This window comes from Pantherophis guttatus, chromosome 5 (genome assembly GCF_059756535.1).
Source record: "Pantherophis guttatus breed Tessera chromosome 5, ASM5975653v1, whole genome shotgun sequence".
NCBI lineage: Eukaryota > Metazoa > Chordata > Lepidosauria > Squamata > Colubridae > Pantherophis > Pantherophis guttatus.
Window position 1 is genome coordinate 117,398,770 of NC_142067.1, and position 27,182 is coordinate 117,425,951.

Genomic DNA, 27,182 nt, shown 5'->3' on the forward strand with positions numbered 1-27,182 from the left:
TGAGGCTGTTCTTTGTGTCTCTCGGCTGCCTTCGTTCTGCCAACTTTGGGTTGGGTGTTTCACACTGAAGGTAAGGACCCTTCTTAATCACTGGTCCAACCTGGTGTATCAGACTTAAGTCAATTGATCAGATTTTATTGAATAAACCACATTGGTCAGGTTACAAACTACCCTAACCCCAGACATAGAAAGCCAGTTTGGTGTAGGTGGCCGACTAGAACCTGGCTGAGCATGAGTTCTTTTTTATTATTATTATTATTATTATTATTATTATTATTATTATTATTATTATTATTATACATATTTTTAAAAAACAAAAAGAAAGCTTTAACACATTTTCTGTTTCAACAGTTTCGCATCAGTCAAAAATGTCATACTTATAGATTTTTTCCTCCCTTATCTCTACTATACCTTTTATATTTATATTATTTATTAAATTTATATCCCGCCCTTCTCCCCGAAGGGACTCAGGGCGGTGAACAGCCAAGAATTAAAATAACATACAATATAAAAGTTAAAATAATTAAAAATAAATTAAATTAAACGTCCGCCCCAATTTAAAACCCCTAGCAATACAATTAAAAAACCCCTAAAACCTATTCAGGCCAGGCCGGCTTGCTGAAATAAAAACGTCTTCAGGGCCTTACGGAAAGTGCGGAGATCCGGAATCAGCCGTATTCCGGGAGGTATTTTATACATATACTTCTTATATTTATTTATTTATTTACATATATACATAACAATACTTGTGTACCCACTTTTATTTCTACAGTTTTTCTTTCCTCATATGGATGAGCATGAGTTCTAGTCCTGCCTTTGGCACAAAACCAGCTGGGTTACCTTGGGCCAGCCCCTCTTAGGAAGGAAGGAAGGAAGGAGAGAGAGGGAAGGGAGGAAGGAATGAAAGAAAGAAGGAGGAGGAGGGAGGGAAATGAAGGAAGGAGAGGGAGGGAAGGAAGGAAAGAAGGATGAAGGGAAGGGAAGGGAGGAAGGAAACGAAGGAGAGGGAGGGAAGGGAGGTGTCAAGTTTCCAAAAGATGCCCTAATTAATTCATGAGCCATGATCCAAACTTCAAAGGAAATATAGTCATTTATTAGGAGCAACATTCCGGCAATACTCGGATGCAGTTAGGACTGATCCCACGTAGATTTACCTTCCCCTATGACCCTGTCTCTCCCCTCCTCTCTGGCCATGTCATAAATCACATTCTCCAATTAACCACTTTGGCTGGCTGTGAAACCTAACGCCCTCCTCCTGATTGCGGTCAGAAAGAATGTATGGAATTCACTTCAGTTCTCCCTCCCTCCTGCTCATGGCAACTTGAAAGCTTTGCAAGTTGACAGGAGGAAGGAAGAAAAGGAGGAGGAAGGGAAGGGGGGAGGGAGGGAAGGAAGGAAAGGAGAAAGGGAGGAAAGAAGGAAGAAAAAGGAGGAAGAGAGGAGGGAAGGGAGGAAGGAAGGAGAGGGAGGGAAGGAAGGAGAGGGAGGGAGGGAAGGAAGGAAGGAAATGAAGGGAGGGAAGGGAGGAAAAGAGGAAGGAGATGGAGGAAGGGGGAGAGGGAAGAAAGGAAGGGACAACCTGAGGAGCCTGATTGGAGTAGGAGGCTAATGCCTCCTACTAAGGCAGCATTTAACATCCAGCTGCCTGCAATTTCTGCGAGTTCAATTCTCACCAGGCTCAAGGTCGATTCAGCCTTCCATCCTTCCTAAGGTGGGTAAAATGAGGACCCGGTTTGTGGGGCAATAAGCTGACTTTGTATAAAATATACAAAAGTATGAAGGTTATTGCTTAACGCATTGTAAGCCGCCCTGAGTCTCCGGAGAAGGGCAGCATATAAAAATAAATTAAAAATAAAAAATAAAAAATAAAACCAACTCCTGAAAAACCTTGCCAAAAATGGCCCAGGCAGTTGTCAGGAGACACCACTAATTCAACAGAACAAAAGGGGGATAAAAGAGTATACGTTTTTGTATAATCACCGGTGTGGTTTTTTTAATAACGGTTAACTGAAAAAGAAATTGTTTGGCTGACTGCATCTATGCTGCCAAGGAAAAGGTTCCCTCTGTCATTGACCTGCTGTCCCCCTTGAGTCATTTCCACCAAACGGGTTGGGGAGAAGAAATTTTCAAGGTGCAAGAGAGCATCTGTGTGTTTTTAGAAAAGCAGAAGCTCTATTCTTGTCACGAGTTTTTTTTTTCCCCCCATGAACCATAAATAAACCGCCTGCCGAAAGCCAAGATTTTGATCAGCAGCTGATGTGACTGGTAGGAGGGGGCTGGGCAGGCAGTAGTTTTGAGTTGCTGCAACAAGCAGGCAGACCCTTCAAAGGTGTCTCTCCCACCCACCACCCACCCCAGTCCTGGGCAAGTGTCCCAACAGCTTTGTCATGCTCCTCACCATTTAAATCAGAGCTCTTCAAACTTGGCAACTTTAAGACTTGTGGACTTCAACTCCCAGAATTCTCCAGCTGTGCTGGAGAATTCTGGGAGTTGAAGTCCACAAGTCTTAAAGCTGCCAAGTTTGAAGACCTCTTGATTTAGATGCAAAATTCTCTGGGCTGGCAGTTTCTCCTCGGTTTCCCTTGAGAACAACTTCCGCAGGCAGCAAAAGACAATGGGATTAAAGCTGAAAAGGACGGAGGGTTGAAATTAAAGAAGAGGTTTGGGAAATGGAGCAGGATCCAGATTCTGAGATGGGGGGAAAAGCAAATGCTTCGGATTCCAGTTGTCAAGTCTCTCGAACCTTAATACATTTCAGGTGTTGCATTGGCTTTCAAACCAACAGCAGCTGCAACCTCTAATTCAGGTTTAAAAGTTTGGGGTTTTTTTTCCTTCCAGGATAATCTCATCTTTTCTAGAGGATAAATAGAAGGGGAGCTTAGAGTTTCCCTCTTTGGAGTTGTTTTTTTTTTCTCTGAAAACTGATAGGAGTGGATGGAGGCGTTGGGTTTTATCACCTACTTATTTGGCCTAAACCCACCTTTGTTTCTGGTTTTCAGTTGTTTTACACTGCTCGGCCTTGACGCTGAGTCACATAAAATGGCTTTGGATATTATAACACAAAAGCAGGTCCTTGTATGTTTAGCATGACTGAAAAGTTACCCCATCTGTTCCCTCCCTCCCTCCCTCCCTCCCTTCCTCCCTTATTCTACTGCCCTTCCTCTCCTCCCTCCCTCCCACTGCCCCTCTCTCCTTCCTCCCTCCCTCCCTCCTTCCCTCCCTTCTACTGCCTCTGTTTCCTTCCTTTCTTCCTCCCTCCTACTGCCCCTCTCTCCTTCCTTCCTTCCACTCTCCTTCCCTCCCTTCAACTGCCCCTCTCTCCTTCCTTCCTCCCTCCCTCCTTCCCCTCTCCTTCCTTCCTCCTTCCCTCCCTTCTACTGCACCTCCCTTCCTTCCTCCCTCCTTCCCTCCCTTCTGCCTCTCCTTCCTTCCTTTCTTCTTCCCTCCCCCATTCTACTATACCCCTCCCTCCCTCCTTTCCTCTCTCCCTTCTACTGCCTGTCTCCCTCCTTCCTTCCTTCCTCCCACTGCCCCTCTCCCCTTCCTCCCTCCCTTCTACTGCTTCTCCTTCCTTCCTCCACCTCCATTCTACTGCCCCTCCCTCCTCCCTCACTTCTGTCTCTCTCATTCCTCCCTCCCTCCCTTCTACTGCCTCTCCTTCCTTCCTTTTTTCCTCCCTCCTTCCCCCATTCTACTGCCCCTCCTCTCCCTCCCTCCTTTCCTCTCTCCCTTCTACTGCCTCTGTCTCTCTCCTTCCTTCCTCCCACTGCCCCTCTCCCCTTCCTCCCTCCCTTCTACTGCCTCTCCTTCCTTTCTCCACCTCCATTCTACTGCCCCTCCTCCCCTCCCTCCCTCCCTCCCTCCCTTCTACTGCCCCTCTTCTTCCTTCCTTCCTTCCCTCCTTCCCAGAGCTGAGAAGTGTGGCCTGAGAACAAGGACCTAGTTCGCCCACCACCCATTCCCAGTGGCATACTGAGGCATTGTGATGACCGAGCATTCATTGTCCAAGGACAGCAGCTTCCCACCCTTAAGAGCCCTGGCTCTTTGTAACCTCCGACACCCCCCCTTAAAAAAAAGAGACCAAACTTTTACATTTAAGATTGGAAATTAAAGAATCGGCAGGTGTTGCTTTTTTTAAAAGAGATTATGTTTCAAGGCTATCAATGAACCCATTTGTAACGCATCTGTTAGGAAAGAATCCAACAGTCAACCCAAGCGCTCAGTAAACCTATTAACTCTAACTATATCCAAGAAACAAGAGGCAATAAAATAAAAACACATTTAACTTGGGAAAACACCACGTTCAGCTAGCCCTTATAGCTCAGTAGCATGTTAAAACAACTTTTTTCAGATCTGTGGACTTCAACTCCCAGAAACCTTCAGGATGCCGGCGGAGGAACGTCGGGAGTTGAAGTCCACACAGATCTTAGAACAAGTTGTTGGAAGTTGAGAAACACTGCAAAGAATTTGAAGAAGGATTGTCCCAAGCCGCAAATAACGAGAGGGGCAAAAGGATTTTGCTGCCCCAACGGTACTGGGAAGAGGGGCATATTTGTTTTCTTTCTTTCTTTTTTTTAAGCATTTTATCTTTAACCCAACAACGCCCGGTGCGGGCAGGTGTCTGGCGCAAAGAGCACGCCAAGGTGTGCACGCCCCGCTCCCCGACGGCTCTGCAAGAGGAATCAGGTGTTTGGCCTCTGTTGCACCTCCGCCACCAAGGCGCAGCTCCCGAGAGTGCACAGCTGCCGTTTCCCAGGCAAACGCGCAAGTTGTGGGGCTGCCAGCAAGCCCGGGCATGTATCCCTTCGCTGTTATAGACTTATAGACGCAACCCCGGGCGAGTCTCATTGCGTTTCAGCCCGGAGCAACCTGGCCCCGCGCCGGGATGGGTAGGGAGCGGAGATCCAAAGCATTTTTCAAAGCGTTGCTTTGCCCTAATCGATGTATTTGCATGTGTAATTAGCGGAGTCTCTCATTCTCAGGACGCAAAAGTAGCAGGACATAACAAGCTTTGCCTTCAGAAGTTGTGGGAGCTTCATCATTGGAAGCTTTCAAGAAGAGACTGGACTGCATCTGTCAGAAATGGTGGAGGGTCTCCTGCTTGGGGTGGGGGTGGAGGAGTTGGACTAGATGACTTACAAGGTCCCTTCTAAGTCAACTCTTCTCTTCTATCTTCTCTTCTCTTCATACATAGGTAGGATAGATAGATAGATGGATGGATGGATAGAGGTAGGGAGGGAGGGAGGGAGACAGAGAGAGAGAGAGAGTTTGATATATAGTAGATAGATGATAGATATGGATGGATGGACAGACAGACAGACAGACAGACAGGTAGGGAGAGATAGATAGATAGATAGATAGATAGATAGATAGATAGATAGATAGATAGATATGGATAGATAGACAGACAGACAGACAGACAGACAGACATGATAGGGAGAGATAGATAGATAGATGATAGATGGATGGATAGAGGTAGGTAGGTAGGGAAACAGAGAGAGAGAGATTGATATATAGTAGATAGATGATAGATAGATATGGATGGATGGACAGACAGACAGACAGGGAGAGATAGATAGATAGATAGATAGATAGATAGATAGATAGATAGATAGATATTGATAGATAGACAGACAGACAGACAGACATGATAGGGAGAGATAGATAGATAGATAGATAGATGATAGATAGATGGATGGATAGAGGTAGGTAGGTAGGGAAACAGAGAGAGAGATTGATATATAGTAGATAGATGATAGATATGGATGGATGGACAGACAGACAGACAGGGAGAGATAGATAGATAGATAGATAGATAGATAGATAGATAGATAGATAGATAGATAGATGTGGATAGATAGACAGACAGACATGATAGGGAGAGATAGGTAGGTAGGTAGGTAGGTAAGTAGGTAGATAGATGATAGGGATAGAGAGTGAGAGAGAGAGAGAGATGGAACAGCTTGCCTTCAGAAGCTGTGGGAGCTTCATTGCTGGAAGCTTTCAAGAAAAGATTGGACTGCTTATCTGTCAGAAATGGTGGAAGGGCTCCTGTTTGGGCAAGGGGGTTGCACTAGATGACCTCCAAGGTCCCTTCCAACTCTTTTGTTATTCTGTTCTGTTCCAGCGGAGGCTACCCACGCTCTGCGTTTAACGCAAAGAGAAGAGGGGGCTGGTTCTCGTGGAGAGCCCAGAGATGGGGAGCCCCTCCAAAGCTCCCAGTGGGGAGGTGGGGGGGGCTCCTGCTCCAGCCCACCCACTTTGGCTGTCTTGCCTCCATTAGAATAGAATAACAGAGTTGGAAGGGACCTTGGAGGTCTTCTAGTCCAACCCCCTGCTTAGGCAGGAAAGCCTCTTTCCTCCTTGGTCCATTTTTTTTGCGGGGCGGGGGGGAAGTCCGACTCGGTTCGTCCGCTTTCCAGAACGAGCCTGGCGGGCTAAGAATGAAGAAAGCAGCGCCGGGCGCCGTTTTTTCTTTTTCTTTTTCTTTTTCTTTTTCTTTTTCTTTTTCTTTTTCTTTTTCTTTCTTTCTTTTCCTTTTCCTTTTCCTTTTCCTTTTCCTTTTCCTTTTCCTCCCTCCTTTTTTCTTTCTTTCTTTCTTTCTTTCTTTCTTTCTTTCTTTCTTTCTTTCTTTCTTCCTTCCTTCCTTCCTTCCTTCCTTCCTTCCTTCCTTCCTTCCTTCCTTCCTTCCTTCCTTTCTTTTCCAAATCTCGGGACTTCCCGGCGGCTTGAGCCTGCAAGGACGAGCCTGCGGGGCTGCGGGGAGCCTCCCCTCCCGCGCCCAGCAACGAAGGTCTCCTCCTAATTGGCCCGCCAGCTTCACCCGGGGAGGGAAAACGGGAACGCCGTCAGAACTGGAACACCCAACACCGCCAGCCGCAGCAGCAGCAGCAACAGCAGCAGCAGCAGCGAAAAAGGGGCAAGGAAGGAGGCGCAAGGCACCGCGCGGCCCCCTTTTCCCCCGCGCCACCTCTTGGCTTGGCTGCCTTCCCGGCTTGGGCAGGGCGAGGAAGCCAGCCGGCCACCCTCGGCGGGGCGGGAGCCTCACCAGCCTTGCGGAGAGCGCTGGGGGTGGGTAGGTGGGTGGGTGGGAGGGGGCTGCAAGAGTCAAGACCCCCTTGGAAGGAGAAAGGCGGGGTAAAAGGCGCAGCGAGGCGCGCGTCCGCGGACCCTGCTTGCTTGCTTGCTTGCCTGTCTGCCTCCGGATCGGTGCAAACGGCCGAGGACGCGTGGCTGGGGGAAGAGGGGGGGGAGCTCGGAGCCGCTGCGGAGGCCGAACTCCGGTGCGCGGCGCCCCGCGGGTGCCAGCAACCGGCCCCTGAGCCCCGATGGAGACGGCGCCCTTCCCGCACCCGTTGGCTCCAGAGCCCGAACCAGGTCCCGGTTTTGGTCCGGTCCGGCCAGGCGGCGAGAAACGTTTCCGACTCTTTTACGTGGGTTGCACCAGTTTGGACCGCCGTGCCACGCTGCCCATGTTGCCTTGGCTGATGGCCGAAGTCCGGCGCCGGAGCCAGAAGCCAGAACCGGGCGCGGCACCGGCTCGGGAGGTGCTGCTGCTGCTGGGCTCGGCGCCCACCCTGCGCTGCGTGCCCTCTTCGCCCGGCGGCGCCCCCGGCTCGGCCGTCTTTATCTTCGAGCACAAAGCCCAGCACATCTCCCGCTTCGTCCACAACAGCCAGGACCTCACCTACTTCGCCTACCTGATCAAGGCGCAGCCCGACGACCCCGACTCGCCCGTCGCCTGCCACGTCTTCCGGGCTACCGACCCCAACCAGGTATGAGCTTGTGGGAATTGGGGGGGGGGAGAGATGGATGGGCTTCCATCAGAGACGGGACCAGAAGCGTGGGGGGGGGTGCCTTGAGGTCTTCTAGCACCACCCCCATCGTTTTCCAGACAAGGTTGTGGCCTTCTGATCTTTTCCCAATTTGTTTGTTGTTGTTTTTGGCATTGTTGGGGGAAGGTTGGGGGAAGAGAGGAACCCTGGCTGTTGTGGACAAGACCCCTCCCCACCCCAAGTTATAGGTGGGATGAGGACAGGGGTGGGATTCAAATTTATTTCTTTCTTTCTTTCTTTCTTTCTTTCTTTCTTTCTTTCTTTCTTTCTTTCTTTCTTTCTTTCTTTCCTCCTTCCTTCCTTCCTTCCTTCCTTCTTTCTTTTTTAATTTGATTTATATGCCGCCCTTCTCCAGAGACTCAGGGCGGCTTACAATGCGTTAAGCAATAGCCTTCATACTTTTGTATATTTATACAAAGTCAGCTTATTGCCCCCACAAACTGGGTCCTCAATTTACCTACCTTAGAAAGATGGAAGGCTGAGTCAACCTTGAGCCTGGTAAGATTCGAACCTGCAGTAATTGCAGGCAGCTGTGTTAATGACAGGGTGCTTTAGACCACTGTACTACCAAGGCCCGCCCTTCCTTCCTTTCTTTCTTTCTTTCTTTCTTTCTTTCTTTCTTTCTTTCTTTCTTTCTTTCTTTCTTTCTTTCTTTCTTTCTTTCTTTCTTTCCTTCCTTCCTTCCTTCCTTCCTTCCTTTCTCTCTTTCTCTCTTTCTTTCTTTCTTTCTTTCTTCCTTCCTTCCTTCCTTCCTTCCTTCCTTCCTTCCTTCCTTCCTTTCATGTATTTATATGCCGCCTTTCTCCCAAAGGACTCAGGGCGGCGAACACAAGTTAAAAAGCATGCAACAATAAAATCCCCTTAAAACCAAATAAGTAATAAATATTAAAATATTAAAACCAAGAATCGTAGTCAGCCCATTTGTTTGAACAGCCAGGTCTTCAGGTCACGACGGAAGGAGCGGAGATCAGGAGCCATACGGAGCTCCCGTAGGTAACTCATTCTAGCGTGTGGGAGCGCACACAGAGAACGCCCTCCCCCTAGACGTTGACATATAATTTAACAACCGGTTCTCTGCCTTAATGATTTCTTCCAACAAACTGCTCAGAAAGGTATCAACCGGTTCTCCCGAAGTGGTGCGAACTGGCTGAATCCCATCACTGGATGAGGAGACGTGAAGGTGGGCTACTAATCCCAGATGGGTGTGCGGGCTTAGATAGCAGGATGACCTGGATGTGGAGTCTTGGCCAACTGTGGCTGATTCCCCCTGTGGTGTCTGTGTGTGTGAGAGAGAGAGTGTGTGGGGGAAGGAGGGAGTGTGTGGGGGAGTGAGGGAGCGAAGGAGAGGGGATTGCCCTTGAATGGAGAAAGCAGGAGTTCCAAGGCCTCTAGGCCAGGGGTTTCCAACCTTGACAACTTTACGCCTTGTGGACTCCCAGAATTCCTCAGCCAGCATCTGGGAGTTGAAGTCCACAAGGCGTAAAGTTGCCAAGGTTGGAGATCCCTGCTCTAGGCTAGATGGGAACATGGCAAAACCTTACTGGAAGAAGGCAGGGGAAACTATCTTGAACCGTTGCCCAGAAGGTTGTATGCATGCATATCCATGTGATCCCTGGAATCAGGCACGCTTGAGGGAGGTGCCTTGAACAAGGTAGGAACCTCCTGTGGCCTCTTTAACCTGCTGGATGAGCAGGAAGGCAGAGGGGATGGCAGATCCAGTTGAGCTTGGTTGAGTGGCTTCACACTTGGGTATCATTTTTGCGCTTGTCTGACTCAGACTGCAACTCCCCTTCCTCAAACTGAAGTATGACTGGGCTTCTGATCACTCTTGCTTGCCTGTAACTCTGAGCTTGAGAACCATGGAGGCACCTTCTGATATAGGAACCTTTTGGTTTTCGGGCCGAGTATCCCAACTTTAGCGGCATACTAAAAAGCACAGTATACTAAAAAGCAGAGACATCGCCCTGCCAACAAAAGTGTGTATAGTCAAGGCTATGGTTTTCCTAGTTGCAATGTATGGCTGTGAAAGTTGGACCATAAGGAAGACTGAGCACCAAAGAATTGAGGCCTTTGAACTATTGTGCTGGAGAAGACTCCTGCGAGTCCCTTGGACTGCAAGGCGATCAAACAGGTCAGTCCTAGAGGAGATCAACCCTGACTGCTTTTTAGAAGGCCAGATCCTGAAGATGAAACTCAAATACTTTGGCCACCTATTGAGAAGGAAGGACTCACTGGGGAAGAGCCTAATGCTGGGAAAGATTGGGGGCAAAAGAAGAAGGGGACAACAGAGAACGAGGTGGCTGGATGGAGTCACTGAAGCAGTAGGCGTGAGCGTAAATGGACTCCAGAGGATGGTAGAGGACAGGAAGGCCTGGAGGAATGGGGTTGCGATGGGTCGGACGCGACTTTGCAACTAACAACAACAATCCCAACTTGCTGGCATGTCAGATCTTCCTTCCCGTAGAAGCCCTCACATGCCAGGAGCTTAGTGAACTTTGTTGAAGGAGAACCAGCTTGGATTGGAACTGAGATGTTTTGGTCCTTTCTCCTGGCTGAGCCTATGAAAGATGCCTTGCGTTAGAATTATCTCCTAAACCAGAGAATCCTTGGGATGCTGTTGACAGATTAACAGAGTTGGAAGGAACCTTGTAGGTCGTCTAGTCCAACTCCCCGCTCAAGCAGGAGACCCTACACCATTTCTGACAGATGGCAGTCCATCTCTTCTTGAAAGCTTCTGATCTTTTAGCTTCCCAATTTGTTTTTTTCTGGCTAGCATCCCTCAACTTCAACTTCTGAAGCCACCTTCAACTTCTGAAAGCAAATTGTTTCTTTGATTGATTGTTCTTACTGTCAGAAAATTTCTCCTTACTTCTAGGCTGAATCTCTCCTTGATCAGTTTCCATCCATTATTCCTTGTCTGACCTTCAGGTGCCTTGGAAAAATAGCTTGACCCCCTGTTCTTTGTGGCAGCCCCTCAAATATTGGAACACTGCTATCATGTCTCCCCTGGTTTCCTTAGAGAAGCAGAAAGGAGCTGCATCTTGGAACAGACTGAGAAGGATGTCTCAATTGTGTTTTAGAGGTGGCCTCTGCATATATTCAAATAAAATAAATACAGAATAACAGAGTTGGAGGTCTTCTAGTCTAACGCTCAGGCAGGGAACCCTATACTACTTCAGACAAATGTTTGTCCGATCTCCCAGTTCCTGCAATCATTTTTCGTATGTTTTATCCTCAGGTCCCTTAATCATCTTTGCTGCTCTTCTCTACATTCTTTCTAGAGTCTCAACAATTTTTTAATATCGTGGTGACCAAAATTGGATGCAATATTCCAACACTGGTTCCACATGTCCATCCGTCCATTAGTGTCCTGGTCTGTTAAGAGCAAGATGGTGGCATTCCCTCTCTGTGATCACTTTCAGGATCTGTTTGCTGCTCAGGGTTATGTGAAGAAAGAAAGGCAGATGGGAGGAGAGATGGGTTTGGGGAGTGGCTTTTTTTTAATGACTTGAGGAAAACAGCTGAGTTTCAGCCTTCTGACATGGAGGCATTGCAGGAGAAGCAGGCTAAGATCCTTATACTCTTTCTGGAATAAAATTAGACATGTGAACTGGGTGAGTGTAGAAAGGAACTCTCTTGCCTTCCCTTTTCTCATAAGTTGCAGGGAACCCACAGTTAAGAGCTCTGAGAGAGAGACGGAGACAGAGACAGAGACAGAGAGAGACAGAGAGACAGAGACAGAGAGAGACAGACAGAGAGACAGAGAGACAGACAGAGACAGACACAGAGAGAGTCAGAGACACAGAGAGAGATAGACAGACACACACATACACAGAGAGACAGACAGACAGACAGACACAGAGACACAGACAGACACAGAGAGACAGACAGAGACAGAGAGAGACAGAGAGACAGACAGACACAGACACACAGACACACAGAGAGACAGAGACAGAGAGAGACAGAGAGACACACAGAGAGAGACACACAGAGGGAGACAGAGAGACAGACAGACAGAGACACAGAGAGAGACAGAGACAGACAGACAGACAGACACACACACAGAGAGAGACAGACACACGCACACACACACACAGAGAGAGAGAGAGAGAGAGAGAGAGATGGAAAAATATTCTGGGGAAGAATTCAAGTTGCCCTCAAATGCTTCTGTATCCCAAAATATCACTTCCTTTTCCCCCCGCTTCCTTGATAAAGTCCTTTAATAGCACACCAGGCCTTTCTACTTGAGGAAGAACCTGTATTTGGGATAGAGGAATTTGCCTTCGGGGCTAATGTAATGCATATCCATGTGTCTCACCAATTCCCCAGGAAAGAGGCATGAAAGTTCAGCGGTATGTAACAAGAGACAAGAGGTACAAGGGTGAGACTCTTGATCTTTTCTTTTTGCACAAGCGTGTGAAACCACTGATGGTCATATAGTCTTGGAAACCTGGGATTTACTTGTTTCCACCAGAAAAATTCTGAACCAACTGTTGAATGAAAAGAAAGACTAAGGGGGTGACATGATAGCAATCTTCCAAAATCTAAGGGGCTGCCAAAGAAAAGAGGGGGATCAATCTGTTCTCCAAAGCACCTGAAAGCAGGAGAAGAAATAATGGATGAAAACTAACTAAGGAGAGAAGCAACATAGAACTAAGAAGAAATTTCCTGATAGTGAGAACAATCAATCAGTGGAATAACTTGCTTCCAGAAGTTGTGAATGCTCCAACACTGGAGGTTTATAAGAAGAGATTGGTTGGTCATTTGTACAGAATAATATAGGGCAGGGATGCCAAACTCAACATCCACGGGCCAGATCCGGCCTACCGGATGCTTAAATCTGGGCCAGCTTGGAAACAGGGAAGGACTGGCCCACAGTGCCTCTACTGGCCAAAATAGGGCATGAGGGGGCTGTGCGAGGCCCCCTGTGTCCCGTTTTGGCCGGCAGGGTGCTGTGGGAGGCCATCCAGGCTGAAAACAAGATGCGGGGGGCCTCACATGGCCGCCCTTGCCCCGTTTTGGCTGGCAGGGTGCTGTAGGAGGTGTCCATCCTGTCTTCCCCACTCCCGGCCGGCTCGCGGAGGAGAACTACAATGCTGATCCGGCCCTCCAAGAAATCCAGTTTGACACCCTTGGTATATTACCAAGGTTATTACCTACAAAGCCCTTCATGGCCTAGGCCCGGGATATTTGTCGGACCCCCTGCAGCCAGCGACAATCCCCAATCGACCAGTGCGTTCCCACAGACAGGGCCTCCTCAGGGTGCCGTCGGCCAGACAGTGTCGGCTGGCGACCCCCAGGGGGAGAGCTTTCTCTGTGGGCGCACCCACCCTCTGGAACCAGCTTCCTTTGGAGCTCCGGATGGCCCCTGACCTTCGCTCGTTCCGCCGCGAGTTGAAGACCTGGTTGTTCCGCAGCCTGGACTGATATGGGGGGGGGTGTTTAATGAATTTTTAAATTGTTTTAAATTGGGATTTTAATTTTATATTGGCAGGAATTATGCATTTTACCGTTGTGAGCCGCCCTGAGTCCTCGGAGATAGGGCGGCATATAAATTGCATTAAATAATAGATAGATAGATAGATAGATAGATAGATAGATAGATAGATAGATAGATAGATGATAGATAGATAGATAGATAGATAGATAGATAGATAGATAGATAGATAGATAGATAAATAAATAAATAGTGTCTCCTGCTTGAGCACAGGGTTGGACTAGAACAGGGGTCCACAACCTCTGGTCCATAGATTGCCACTAGTCCGCAGCATGCCAGAAACCGGGATGCACAAACAAGCGAAGCCACATCCGTGGGATACAGGCACAAAACCATGTCCCCTTGAGTCCACAGAAAAAGTTATCTCCATGGAACCAGTCCCTGGTGCCCAAAAGGTTGGGGACCACTGGACTAGAAGACCTCCAAGGTGCCTTCCAACTCTCTTATTCTGTATTCTGTTAACCTCTAGATTGTTTTAAGGTGCCATTTAATGGAAGATCCCTCAAGACTTCCCTTGACAAATGTACATTTAGCAAAAAGAACAGGAACAAATAAAAAATGCTCGGCTTCTTAAAAAATTGTTTTTGAGATGCTGGTTCAGCACGTTATTGCTTTTATTTTTAGCCGTGCAAGCACACCACCAAAGTCAATTTCCCTCCCATAACCAAAAAAATAAATTAAAAAATAGAAATAACAACAAAAGCAAACAAAGAAACATGGAAAAGTACACACAGGAACGACTCCGTATTCTGTATTTCCAAGCAGAAATGTTTACAGATAAACAAAAACTTGGAATCCAGCTACTGAGCCCTACCTCCTGCTCACTGGGGGATGCAAAGAGAGCATCCAGAATGGATGGTACCCTTTTGCTATATGGCACTTTTGTCTCTCTTTTTGTCTCTCTTGGCCATGCCCCCTCCCCTCTCACCCAGCACTTTCTGCAATTCTAATCCAAGTTTTCCATGTTCTTGAGATGGAAAAGATCATATCCGGTTAGGGATAAACCTTTCCTTGCTTGCAAGCTTCATCCCAAGCTCTTGGCATGGCATCCCTTTATTTTGCAGTTGGAGTGATGTCCCACATTCGTAAATGTCTCTGATTCCAAACGAAGAATTTATTATAGTTTTCCAGTGTTTTGCAATGACAGATTTGGCAGCTTTGGGCCAAACTCAAATCCCTTATTTCTGTCGCTGAAGAATCATCTCAAAGAAACCATCAAGGGTGCGTTCTCTTAGGATTCCTGCATTCGGCATTCAAAATTGGAACTTCTTTAAACTTTCTCTGGTAGCTTGAACGCGGCCATGTTGTGCAGATTCTCCTGTGGCTGCTTTGGCCTTGCGGTCAGAGTTGGGTTTCAGCAGGTTCGGCCCAGTTCTGGAGAACCGGTAGCGGAAATTTTGAGTAGTTCGGAGAACCGATAGTAAAAATTCTGACTGGCCCCGCCCCCATCTATTCTCTGCCTCCCAAGTCCCAGCTGATCAGGAGGAAATGGGGATTTTGCAGTATCCTTCCCCTGGTGTGGGGTGGGAATGGAGATTTTACAGTATCCTTCCCCTGCCACACCCACCAAGCCATGCCACGCCCACCAAGCTACACCTACAGAGCCGGTAGTAAAAAATTTTGAAACCCACCACTGCTTGCGGTGTTGTAACGGCAATGAATGCTGGGAAGTGCTGGGTGAGAGGGGAGGAGCCATGGCCAAAAGAGCCAAGGGTCAAGGGGCAGCTCTGGATCTTCTCCCCCAGGATGCCTTCATCCCTGCCCTGGGGGCTTTGGGCCTCTTTGCTGCTTGGCCAGGAGTTCCTGGAAGAAGCATGAGGAAGGATAGAGGCAAGCCTGGAGCCTGTCCTTCAGCCTTGGGTGATGCTATGGAATGGATGATGGCTTTCTCTATCTCAAAAGGAGCAGGACAAAGATCCATTATCATCTCCCTTAGAAAGGTGAGAGAAGTTTGTTTGGACACGGGGACTTCATAAAATTAATTATAATGTCTTAACAACAGAGCTTGGTTTTGCAGATTGTGTTGTTTGGGTCTCCTATATTTCCTAGCTAAACCCAGTGATGAAATCCAATTTTTTTTACTACCGGTTCTGTGTGCGTGGCTTGGTGGGCATGGCAAGGGAAAGATACTGCAAAATCCCCATTCCCTCCCCACTCTGGGGCCAGCCAGAGGTGGTATTTGCCAGTTCTCCGAACTGCTCAAAATTTCCGCTACCGGTTCTCCAGAACCTGTCAGAACCTGCTGGATTTCACCCCTGGTTAAGCCCATCTATGGAAAGTGTTCTGAGAAACAGAGATCCTTAAGCTGCAAGACAATTTCAACCTAGGGGGCCTGGGGTCATTTCCTTTGAGGGAACAGATAGGAACAAAGCTGGAACAGCATTTCCAAATGCTTCAAAGCATCAGGAAGCTGCGGCAGAAGTACCGTAAACCAAGGATGGAAATTGTGTTTAGGTACATTCTCCAATGTTTGGTGGGGGCAGGGACCAGAGAACCCCACAATCAAACCCTTAAAACAAAGTTTTGATCCCAATTAAGCCAAATAAACTGGGACGTGGTCGATCGAAAGGTCGGCAGTTCAGCGGTTTGAATCCCTAGCTCCGCGTAACAGGGTGAGCTCCCGTGATTTGTCCCAGCTTCTGCCAACCTAGCAGTTCGAAAGCAACGTAAAAAATGCAAGTAGAAAAATAGGGACCACCTTTGGTGGGAAGATAACAGCGTTCCGTGCACCTTTGGCGCTTAGTCATGCCGGCCACATGAGCACGGAGATGTCTTCGGACAGCGCTGGCTCTGAACCAGGTTGCACCCAAAAATGTGCACCCAAAAAAGTTCCTTCTGGGCTAAATCTCAGGGGGTTTTCAAGGCTGAAGGAAATCTGGAGAGGGCATAAAAGTAAATATGCTGGGGTAATTTTACTCTCTCTTCACAGCTGAGTTTTCTTTTCCTATTGGGGTGTGGACTGAGTCTGCAGTAGGTTCAGTTTACTAATCCGTAATTAATCCATTGCTATAATAACTCCCTAACATAGTTCATTAATTTTGTCCTATTTTATCACACGCGCTTTGAAGCCCGAATTCCCTTATTCGTTCTTGTGTTTTCTAGAAAACGTATGCTTCGTTTTCAGATGAAAGTGTACGTTCATTTCTTTGTACGTTGTATTAAATTGCGTAACTTCCAGCAGCCAGAAAGAGAGCAGAAATAATGGAATAACAGAGCTGGAAGGGGTCTTGGAAGTATTCCAGTCCAGTGCCCCCCCCCCCAACCTTTTGGGCTGCAGGGGCCGGTTCCATATAGAGTTTTTTTTTTCCTCGAGGGGGTGTGGCCTGGAGGGGTGTGTGGTTTTGTGTGCTTCCTGCATCCCGGGAATGGGGCTTCCCTTGTTTGTGCAGCCCGATTTCTGGCATGCCGCGAATTGATGGCAGTCCCCGCACCAGGGTTGAAGATCCTGTTCTAGTCCAACCCTCTGCTCAAGCAGGAAACCCTATACCAGTGATGGCGAACCTTTTCTGCACCAAGTGCCGAAAAGGGAGCGCCATCGTGGCAGCAAGTGCCGAAAAGGGAGCACTTCGCACGCACCTGTGCACTTCACACGTGTACCTCAAGCATGCACACGCACTCGTCAAGGCCGTAACCTGAGGAGAAGAGGAGAAGAAGGAGAGGAGTTGCCCAGGGGGCATATCACGGCTGTCCTTAGAAGAACACTTGACGGCCGTGACCGGGAGGATTTTTCATCAGGTTCGCCTGATCCGCCAGTTGCGTCCCTTTCTAGATCGGGACTCTCTACACACAGACACTCACACCCTCGTCACCTCTCGTCTGGACTATTGTAACGCTCTCTACATGGGGCTCCCCTTGAGGTGCACTCGGAGGCTCCAACTGGCGCAGAGTGCAGCCGCGCGGGTGGTTATGGGAGCAACGTGGAGTTCCCATGTAACACCTCTCCTGCGCGAGCTGCACTGGCTCCCGGTGGTCTTCCGAGTGCGCTTCAAGGTTCTGGTTATCACTTTAAAGCACTCCATGGCTTAGAACCTGGGTATCTATGGGACTGCCTGCTACCACCAATAACCTCTCACCGGCCAGTACGCTCCCATAGAGAGGGGCTCCTCAGGGTGCTGTCGGCCAAACAATATCGACTGGTGGCCCCTAGGGGGAGAGCCTTCTCTGTGGGGGCACCTACGATCTGGAACGAGCTCCCCCCGGAGATACGAAGGATCCCAGATCTACGCACCTCCGTCGCGCGCTTAAGAGTTTCCTATTCCATCAAGCTGGCCTGGCCTAAATCTTCTCCCCTTTTTAAATGTAAATTTTTAAATGTAAATTTTAATTTGTTTTAAATTATGGGGTATTTTAAATTCAGCCAAATTATTTAATTCGTTTTTAATTCATTTTAAATTTTTTGTATTTATGTGTTTTATCTCGTGGCTGTTCACTGCCCTGAGTCCTTCGGGAGAAGGGCGGTATAGAAATTTAATAAAATAAATAAATATGCATGCCCGATAAGGTACTTTCAGTTACTGCCGCAAGTCCTCCAGTTACTGCTGTGCATGAGCACACGCCGATCAGCTGGCCAGCACGCATGCTCACGCCAGAAAACGGAAGACCAGCTCTTCCAGTTTCTGGAACTGCCGCACGCACAAAGGCCAGCTGATTGTCATGTGCACGTGCGTGCCAGAAACCCGGAAGAGGAACGGGGCAACACCATGCATGCCAGATGACATGCTCCACGTGCCACTTTGGGCACAGGTGCCATAGGTTTGCCATCACGGCCCTATACCATTCCAGACAAGTGGCTGTCCAGTCTCTTCTTGAAAGCTTCCAGTGCTGGGACACCCACTACTTCTGAAGGCAAGCGATTCCACTGGTTAATTCTTCTCATTGTTAGGAAATTTCTCCATAGTTTTCGGTTGCTTCTCTCCTTGATTAGTTTCCATCCATTGTTTCTTGTCTTGCCTTCAGGTGCTCTGGAAAAAATAAGTTGTCCCCCTCTTCTTTATGGCAGCCCCTCAAATACTGGAATACTGCTATCATGTCATCCCTAGTCCTTCTTTTCTCTAGACTAACTTTGGGATTTCTTGTCCTGCCTTCAGGAGAATAGGTTGACCCCTTCTTCTTTGTGGCAGCCCCTCAAATATTGGAAGACTGCTATCATGTCAACCCTAGAATCCAGTGGTGACATCCAAAATTTTATTACCGGTTCTGTGGGCGTGGCTTGGGCATGGTGTAGCTTGGTGAGCGTGGCAGGGGAAGGATACTGCCAAATCTCCATTCCCAACCCACTCCTGGGGCCAGCCAGAGGTGGTATTTGCCGGATCTCCAAACTACTCAAAATTTCCTCTACTGATTCTCCGAACTGCTCAAAATTTCTGCTACCAGTTGTCCAGAATCTGTGAGTACCTGCTGGATTTCACCTCTGCTAGAATCCTTCTTTTCACTAAACTAGGCAGACCCAACTCCTGCAACCATTCTTCATTTGTTTTAGCCTCCAGGCCTCTCGAATTATCTTTGGGGCTCTGTGGGCAGATGGCCATATCGCCCTGGTTTAAGAACTCTTGAACAGCCCTTCACCTGTCTTGTTTTTTTTAAAGATTTGATTAATTATTAATCTTTTGGTCCTGACCGTTTGAAGGTATTTAGCATAACAAAGAGAGAGTTTAATGAGACTCTCAAGGTCCAGGGGCAGCTCTGCTACTTAAAACCTCCTGAGTCAATATTATGGTAACAGGTAAGGAAGGGTTGGGCACCTTTCCCCCTGATTTGGGTGTTGGTGCAAAAGAGATTCAACAGGAGTTGCCTCTGATTTGCTGATATGGAGGGGAAGGAGGTACTATCAGGCTTCACAGCCGAGGATCTCAAATTGCCAGTAGAATCTGTCAAGATCCTTCTGTATCTTGAGCCTATCTTCTGGAGTGTTGGCTATTCTTGCCAATTTGGTGTCATCTGCAAATTTGATGAGTTCCCCATCTATCCCCTTGTCCAAGTCATTGATGAAGATGTTGAAGTGTACTGGGCCTAAAACAGAGCCTTGGGGTACCCCATTGCATACTTCCCTCCATGTAGATGCAGTTCCATTGAGGATTACACATTGAGTGCAGTTGGTCAGCCAGTTGCAAATCCAACTAGTGGTGATGCTGTCTAACTCACATTTTTCTACTTTATCTAGTAGTAGGTTATGGTCTACTTTATCAAATGCCTTACTGAAGTCCAAATAAATTATATCAACAGTATTCCTCTGGTCCACTAATTTTGTCACTTTGTCAAAGAATGCAATAAGATTACTCTGGCATGATCTGTTTTTGACAAACCCATGTTGGCTTTTGGTTATTACTTTGTTTGCTTCTAGGTGTAATCTCAGACAGAACGTGACTAGATGTGTCTCTTGGGGAGACAGGGGTAAAGCCATTCACAGATACAGATAGTTCTCGACTTATGGCCATAGTTGAGCCCAACACTTCTGTTGCTAAGTGAGACATTTGCGAAGTGAGCTTTGCCCCCTTGTTCGACCTTTCCTGCCAGTCTGGTTAAGTGGATCGCCGCAGCTGTTTGAGCTAGGTACATGGTCGTTAAGCGAATCGGGCTTCCCAGTTGATATTGGCTTGTCAGAAGGTCGCAAAAGGGGATCGTGTGACCCCCGGGGCACTGCAACCGTCATAAATATGAACCAGTTGTCAAGGATCTGAATGTTGATCATGTGGCTATGGGGTCGTAAGTGTGAAAAATGATTGTAAGTCACTTTTTTCAGTGCTGTTGTAACTTCGAACAGTCACTAAATGGGACTGTTGTTAAGTTGAGGATGACCTGTAGAAGATTTCTGTCTGTACAGAAAGCAGGGCTGGACTGCAGGGCTTCAATTCCATAGGTGTGTTTTTGCCTATGGCTGTGAGAGGGATCTTGGACTCCTAGTGTATAATCACTTAAATATGAGCCAGCCATGAGCTGCAGCTGCCAAAAAAGCCAACACAGTTCTAGGCTGTATAAATAGAGGGATAGAATCAAGATCACGTGAAGTGTTAATACCACTTTATAATGCCTTGGTAAGGCCACACTTGGAATACTGCATCCAGTTTTGGTCGTCACGATGTAAAAAAGATGTGGAGACTCTAGAAAGAGTGCAGAGAAGAGCAACAAAGAGGATTAGGGGACTGGAGGCTAAAACATATGAAGAACAGTTGCTGGAACTGGGTTTGTCTAGTTTGATGAAAAGAAAGACTAGGGGAGACAAGATAGTAGTGTTCCAATATCTCAGGGGCTGCCATAAAGAAGAGAGAGTCAACTTATTCTCCAAAGCACCTGACAGTAGGACAAGAAGCAACAATGGAAGCTAATCAAGGAGAGAAGCAACTTAGAACTGAGGAGAAATTTCCTGACAGTGAGACCAATCAACCAGTGGAACAACTTGCCTCCGGAAGTTGTAAATGCTCCAACACTGGAAGTTTTTAAGAAGAGATTGGATAACCATTTGTCTGAAAGGGTTTAGGGTTTCCTGCCTAAGCAGGGGGTTGGACTAGAAGACCTCCAAGGTCCCTTCCAACTCTGTTATTCTATTCTATCCTCAGTTGTTCCTTTGAAGGCTTGTGGGTCACTTGTTCTTCATCCCAGGACCGTTCTCTCTCTGACTGGGCACCTGACCCTTGGATCTTGCCCCATTGTGTCATTTCTTATCCATGCCACGTGTTGTGATATAAATATTTGTTAGCAGTGGGGGAGGGCAGCCTCATAAATTGCATTATATGACGCATCAAAGGAGGGGAAGTCCCTTGTACTCCAGAAAAAAAGACAGGATATAAATATAGTAAATACATCTTGGTACTAAATAAATAAATACATCTTTAAGGCCGCCGTGCTTTAGCACGGAGTTGTTTGCCTGGAGATCCGTAGCATTGCAAACAAATTGTTAGAAAGTTTGTTAAGTCATCTGGGAGCAAGCTAAGCTCTTCAAACTTATATCTGGCAAAACATAGGTCTGGTAAACTTCCAAGATTTGTTTTTCTCGCCATGTACATGCATACCTCCGAACTAGACTATGTTGTTTCCAGGGGTGGGCCTCAAAATTTTTAGCAAGGGGTTCTTTGCCTGGTTGCTGGGTAGGTGTGGCATTGGTGGGTGTGGCCTACTCAGCCTCCTGCACCATGGTGGGGGCGGTGTTTTTGCCCTCCCCGGGTTCCGGAGGCCTTTTCGAGCCTCCAGAAGAGCGAAAATGGCCTCCCCAGGCTCCCGAGGCCCTTTGGAGACCGGAAACAGGCCGAACTTCCCAAACTTCCAGTAGGCCTGTTTTTCGCCCTCCGCGTTTGCCCTGCACTTACAGGCTGCGTGGGGACTCCTGGGACGGGTGGAGTGGTGAAGGCGGGGCCAGCCAGGAGTGGAATTTGGGGGTTCTCTAAACTGCACAGAATCTTAGCTAGAGGTTCTTCCGAACCCCTGCGAACCCCCAGCAGCCCACTCCTGGTTGTTTCTCTGTGTCATATAATATATGTTGGCATATGCACCATTTTGTAGTTACTTATGTTGGAAGAAATATCCATCTGGTTCAGTTCCAAGAGGGGAGAAAGACACTGGAAGCATGGAGGCTGATTGGAAAGATGGTTTATTGATGAACAGGACCACATGGGTTTGACGTCCTGGGCATCTGACCACCTGGAGTTGAGAATGAGGATTATTTATACCATCTCTTGGGCCTTGCCCTTGAGCTTCCTGTTCCTGTGCAAGAAATGTATTCTATTGGTCATGTGGGATCATGTTTGCTTGAATCAAGTTTGGTTGAAGCCTAGAGGGTGATGCAATGTCCCCAGGTGATTGTGGCATGGGGTGAGCTCTGCTGATAAATAATCCTATTATGTCCTGGAGGGTCATGTCTTAATCCCATCACCCTGGAGCTGAAGGTCTTTTGTCTTGTAGATAGGCTGGTCCAATCCTTCGTAATGAGCACCAAGTATCTGCTGGGAGCAGGGAGCTGGGCCTAAGTTTCTGTCTCCCTTAAGATTTCCATTTCTTTTTTAGGGGAAATATAATATTCTGCCTTCTTTAATATTTCTCAAAATACCATATTTTTCGGAGTATAAGATGCACCCTTTTCCCCCCTAAAAGGGGGTGAAAATTTAGGTGCGTCTTATACACCGAATGTAGCCCCGCCTACCCACTGGCCCCCACACTTTGGCCTCTGCCTCCCAGCAATTTACTTCCTTGTAGCAAGCAGCAAGAAAAAAATGGCTCCTTTCAGCTTCAGCACAGCCTAATTAGCACAAGTTTATTGGATCGGCCTCCCGACTCTCAGCTGTTTTGCTCTCAGCTGTTTTGCACAGGCCTCTGCTGCTTGCTGCAAGGAAGAAAATTTCTGGAGCAGATTTTTTTCCCCCTTGTGCTAATCAAGCTATGCTGAAAACGAAACTGAAAGTAAAGCAGGCTGTTTGCTGTTTGTTGCAACGAGGCAAAATTGCGCAGAGGCAGAGGGAGATTTCTTTTACTTCTTTTCCTCACCAAAAAAAGGTAGGTGCGTCTTATAGCCTGATGCGTCTTATACTCTGAAAAAAATGGTATTTCGTTTTTTTAGGAGGGGTGACTTCAGTCACTCACTCACTCACTTACTTAGTCATGTTTATGTAGTGTATATTGGAGGTGTTGAGCCTTTGAGAGCTGTATGCAACAAAATTTCATTTTAATATATGCTGATTAGTGTACATTCAAACAGATAATAACATTATTCTAAGTTCTCCAAGTTCTACGTTCTGTCTCAGTTTTGGATTATTTTGGTCTGGTGTACTTGAAATTGTCCCCTTGACAATGCCCTGAAACACTTTAAAATTCACTCCAGTCCAGTGCATTTAAAAACCCGATTTTCCTTCAACATAGCTCCAGTCTTACCTGCAACCAGCATCACGGTGTACGGAATATAATTTTAAAGTTTATTGCTGAAGACAGGTACACGCTTCCTAGTGGCAAAATACTTCCCGCAAATGCATTCATACCCACCACCTAATTTGTTCTTCTGACAGGCGTAATTAACAGCCTGAATTTGAGAGCTGACTCAATCCGTGGTTTGGGGTGTGAATAGCATTAAGGCTGCCCCTGCCTGCCTCTTGCTGGGGAGCCCCAAGGTAGTCTCACCCTCTTGATGTTTTGCATGAGCCTCTGCGAGACCCAGTGGGGGAATTTCATACTGGAGGTAGTTCACTAGTTAAAATTCAATGCTTCCTCTGCCCCTGAGCTCCCTTCTTTGCCATCTTTTTTTTCTTTTTTGAATATATGTTTTATTGGTACATTTTTTTCTTTAAAAAAAAAACAAACAAACAAACCCAAAGCCCATGTCTATCTGAACAGCGTGTTGTCTGGGCACAATTAATTTCAAGTAGAGATTAATTTCAAGTCGAGGTGGCTCAGTGGCTAAGACCCTGAGCTTGTTGATCGAAAGGTCGGCAGTTCGGTGGTTCGAATCCCTAGTGCCCGTTACTTGTCCCAGTTTATGCCAACCTAGCAGTTCGAAAGCACGTAAAAAATGAAAGAAGAAAAATAGGGACCACCTTTGGTGGGAAGGTAATAGTGTTCCGTGCGCCTTTGGCGTTTAGTCATGCCGGCCATATGACCATGGAGACGTCTTCGGACAGTGCTGGCTCTTCGGCTTTGAAACGGAGATGAGCACTGCCCCCTAGAGTCGGGAACGACTAGCACATATGTGCGAGGGGAACCTTTACCTTTACCTTAGAGATACCACAATAACCATAATCAAACTAGTAATCTTAATAAACATGTCAATATTAGTCACAAAATCATAATACAATTAGTTAGTCCATCTTGCAAAATTTTCAATACAAATTTTTTATTATCTTTTTTAAAATTCTCTTTAGAGTCTCACCTCTGTTTCTGTTTGTTAACCATTGGTAAAATAAATTCCATGTTAAAAAAAATATTCTGTTTCTTCCTTTTCTTTTATCTTAAGTGTCAATCTATCCATCTCAGCACATCTAATATTTTTTTTTTATTACACTTTCATCTGTCGGGACCTCTTTGCCATCTTGTTTCCTAGATTTGATCTGTTACATGTTTTTATTTGCTCTGATTTTATAATGGCTGATTTTCAATGGTTTTTTCAATGTTTTTTTTTTTTTATGTCGTAAGCTGCCCAGAATCATTGCATATGAGATGGGTGGCAAATAAATTTTATAAATAGTTAAATAGAGGTGGTTGGAAGGATTTTAGTCCCACCAGCTAAGGGTGACAGGATAGCAGTTTTCTGATATTTGAGGTGCTGCCCCAAAAAAGAGGGAGGCAGTGGTGGGATTCAAAAAAATTTACTACCAGTTCTATGGGTACGGTGTGGTATGGCTTGGTGGGCATGGCAGGGGAAGGATACTGTAAAATCTCCATTCCCACCCCACTCCAAGGGAAGGTTACTGCAAAATCCTCATTTCCTCCCGATCAACTGGGACTGGGGAGGCAGAGAATAGATGGGGGCGGGGCCAGTCAGAGGTGGTATTTACCGGTTCTCCGAACTACTCAAAATTTCCACTACTGGTTCTCCAGAACTGGTCAGAACCTGCTGAATAGCACCTCCTGGAGCACAGGAAGAGTATCCTGATTGGTTGTCAGACTCTCAGGGGGTGGGGGTCTTAGCTAGCCTTGCTGGCTGATGTGATCTTCCCAGGTGCCATGTGGTGAGTTTCTGTTGCTAGATGGGTCCTATTGTGTTGCAGATGATGGTCCATTGACAAAGATTGAGTTTCTGCCTCTGGCCCATTGACAAAGGGTGGGGGGCAAGAAGGTGGGAGCTGCTTCGTCTTTTAAAACATGCTTCTCCATTTCTCATCCAGGGAAACATAATATTCTGCCTTTTTAATATTTCCTAAAATATTTCATTCTTCTGGAAAGGGGTGGGTGCTAACTTCCTACACCAAGAAGACCTCCCAGAGGGGTTCCTTCTTCCTAAAATTTTAGGAGAAGTATAGACTTTTGAAAAATTGCTTTCCGATGGCAGTTTCCGCATTTCCAAATTACTGTTGTGGAACCGTGGCTTTCTTGATTGGCAAGAAGATTGAATTGCATTTTGTATGTAGCGCTGTAGGGAAACTCGCAGCTGTCTTACAATAACTTCAGCAAATCTTAGAAAACAGAATAAAGGTCATAACACAATTTGCTACTGGGAAAACGCTGACCTCTTGTTTCCATAAACAAATGGTCTGAAATTACTGTGTGCCATGGAAGGGGTTAATGTCTCTCCAGCAGTTCCTTTTATCTTTTTCTTGAAAAGATTACTCAGAGACTGAGAAAGAGAGGGGAGAAAATAGGAGAAAAAGAAGCTGAAAATAAGAATAGAAAATAAGAATCTGAAACGATACCAAGAAAGTGGAGACACTGGAATGGAATGGAAAACTCTATATACCATTTCAGCAAATGTTTGTCCAATCTCTTCTTAAAAACTTCCAGTGTTGGAGCATCCACAACTTTCTGGAGGCAAGTTGTTCCACTGGTTAATTGTTCTCACTATCAGAAAATTCTGGGTTGGATCTCTTCTTGATTAGTTTCCATTCATTGCTTCTTGTCCTCCCCTCTGGTGCTTTGGAGAATAGCTTGTTTGATACTGGTACCACCCCCAACCCGGCCTCACCCTCCAACTATGAATTAAATTGCTGGGTTATTTCCAAATGCTTTATTGCTGATGCCTTTTGAATGATAATCTTTGCGAAATCACACTTCGAAGCTTTGCTCAGGATGACTTGAATGCAATGAGGCTATTTTGCTCATCATTTTCCTTCATTAAAAATATCACAGTCCAAAAAGCTTTTAGCAGAATGACAGAGTTGGAAGGGAACCTTGAAGGTCTTCTAGTCCAACCCCTTGCCCAAGCAGGAGAACCTATACCTTGCCAGACAAATGGCTGTCCAACCTCTTCTTAAAAGCCTCTAGTGATGGAGCACCTGCAACTTCTGAAGGCAAGCCATTCCACTGATTGATTGTCATGAAATTTCTCCTTAATTCTAAGTTGCAGAGCATTCCTTGATAAGGTTCCATCCATTACCTCTTGTCTCATCCTCCAGTGCTTTGTAAAATAGGTTGTCCCCCTCTTCAAACATTGGAAGCAGAGGTGGGTTTCAGCAGAGGTTCTGACCAGTTCTGGAGAACCGGTAGCGGAAATTTTGAGTAGTTCGGAGAACAGGTAGTAAAAATTCTGACTGGCCCCGCCCCCATCTATTCTCTGCCTCCCGAGTCCCAGCTGATCGGGAGGAAATGGGGATTTTGCAGGATCCTTCCCCTAAAGTGGGGTGGGAATGAAGATTTTACAGTATCCTTCCCCTGCCACGCCGACCAAGCCACGCCCACCAAGCCATGCCACGCCCACCAAGCCACACCCACAGATCTGGTAGTAAAAAAATTTGAAACCCACCACTGATTGGAAGACTGCTATCATGTCACTCCTAGCACTTCTCTTTGTTAGACTACTAGAAATATCTAGTTCCTACAAAAGAGCCTTGGTAGTACAGTGGTCTAAAGCACCCTGTTATTAACACAGCTGCCTGCAATTACTGCAGGTTCGAATCTTACCAGGCTCAAGGTTGACTCAGCCTTCCATCCTTTCTAAGGTAGGTGAAATGAGGACTCAGTTTGTGGGGGCAATAAGCTGACTTTGTATAAAATATACAAAAGTATGAAGGCGATTGCTTAACACATTGTAAGCCGCCCTGAATCTCCGGAGAAGGGCGGCATATAAATCAAATTAAAAAAAAACAAAACCACTGTACATCCTATGTTTCGGCCTCCAGCCTCCTAATTCCAGAGTCTCAACATCTTTTTTTTTTTTATTTATCATGATGACCAAAACTGTACAGTTTGCATTGGGCTTCTCCCAGTGGTCGAATTCAATTTTT

The 27,182-nt window shown here is 46.7% G+C and overlaps 1 protein-coding gene across 2 annotated transcripts in view; it reads left to right on the forward strand.

The window, feature by feature from the left end:
- Positions 1-6,738: 6,738 nt before the first annotated feature.
- The window catches only part of TBC1D4 (TBC1 domain family member 4), a 111,921-nt gene continuing 91,477 nt past the window's right edge, over positions 6,739-27,182 (forward strand). Inside the window, exon 1 of one of the 2 annotated variants that reach the window (XM_087895545.1) lies at positions 6,739-7,775. In XM_087895545.1, the coding sequence (XP_087751671.1) occupies positions 7,329-7,775 (447 nt within the window). In that variant the 5' untranslated portion in view covers positions 6,739-7,328. The remainder of the gene's footprint in view (positions 7,776-27,182) is intronic. The other variant, XM_034416931.3, reaches the window with a different exon arrangement.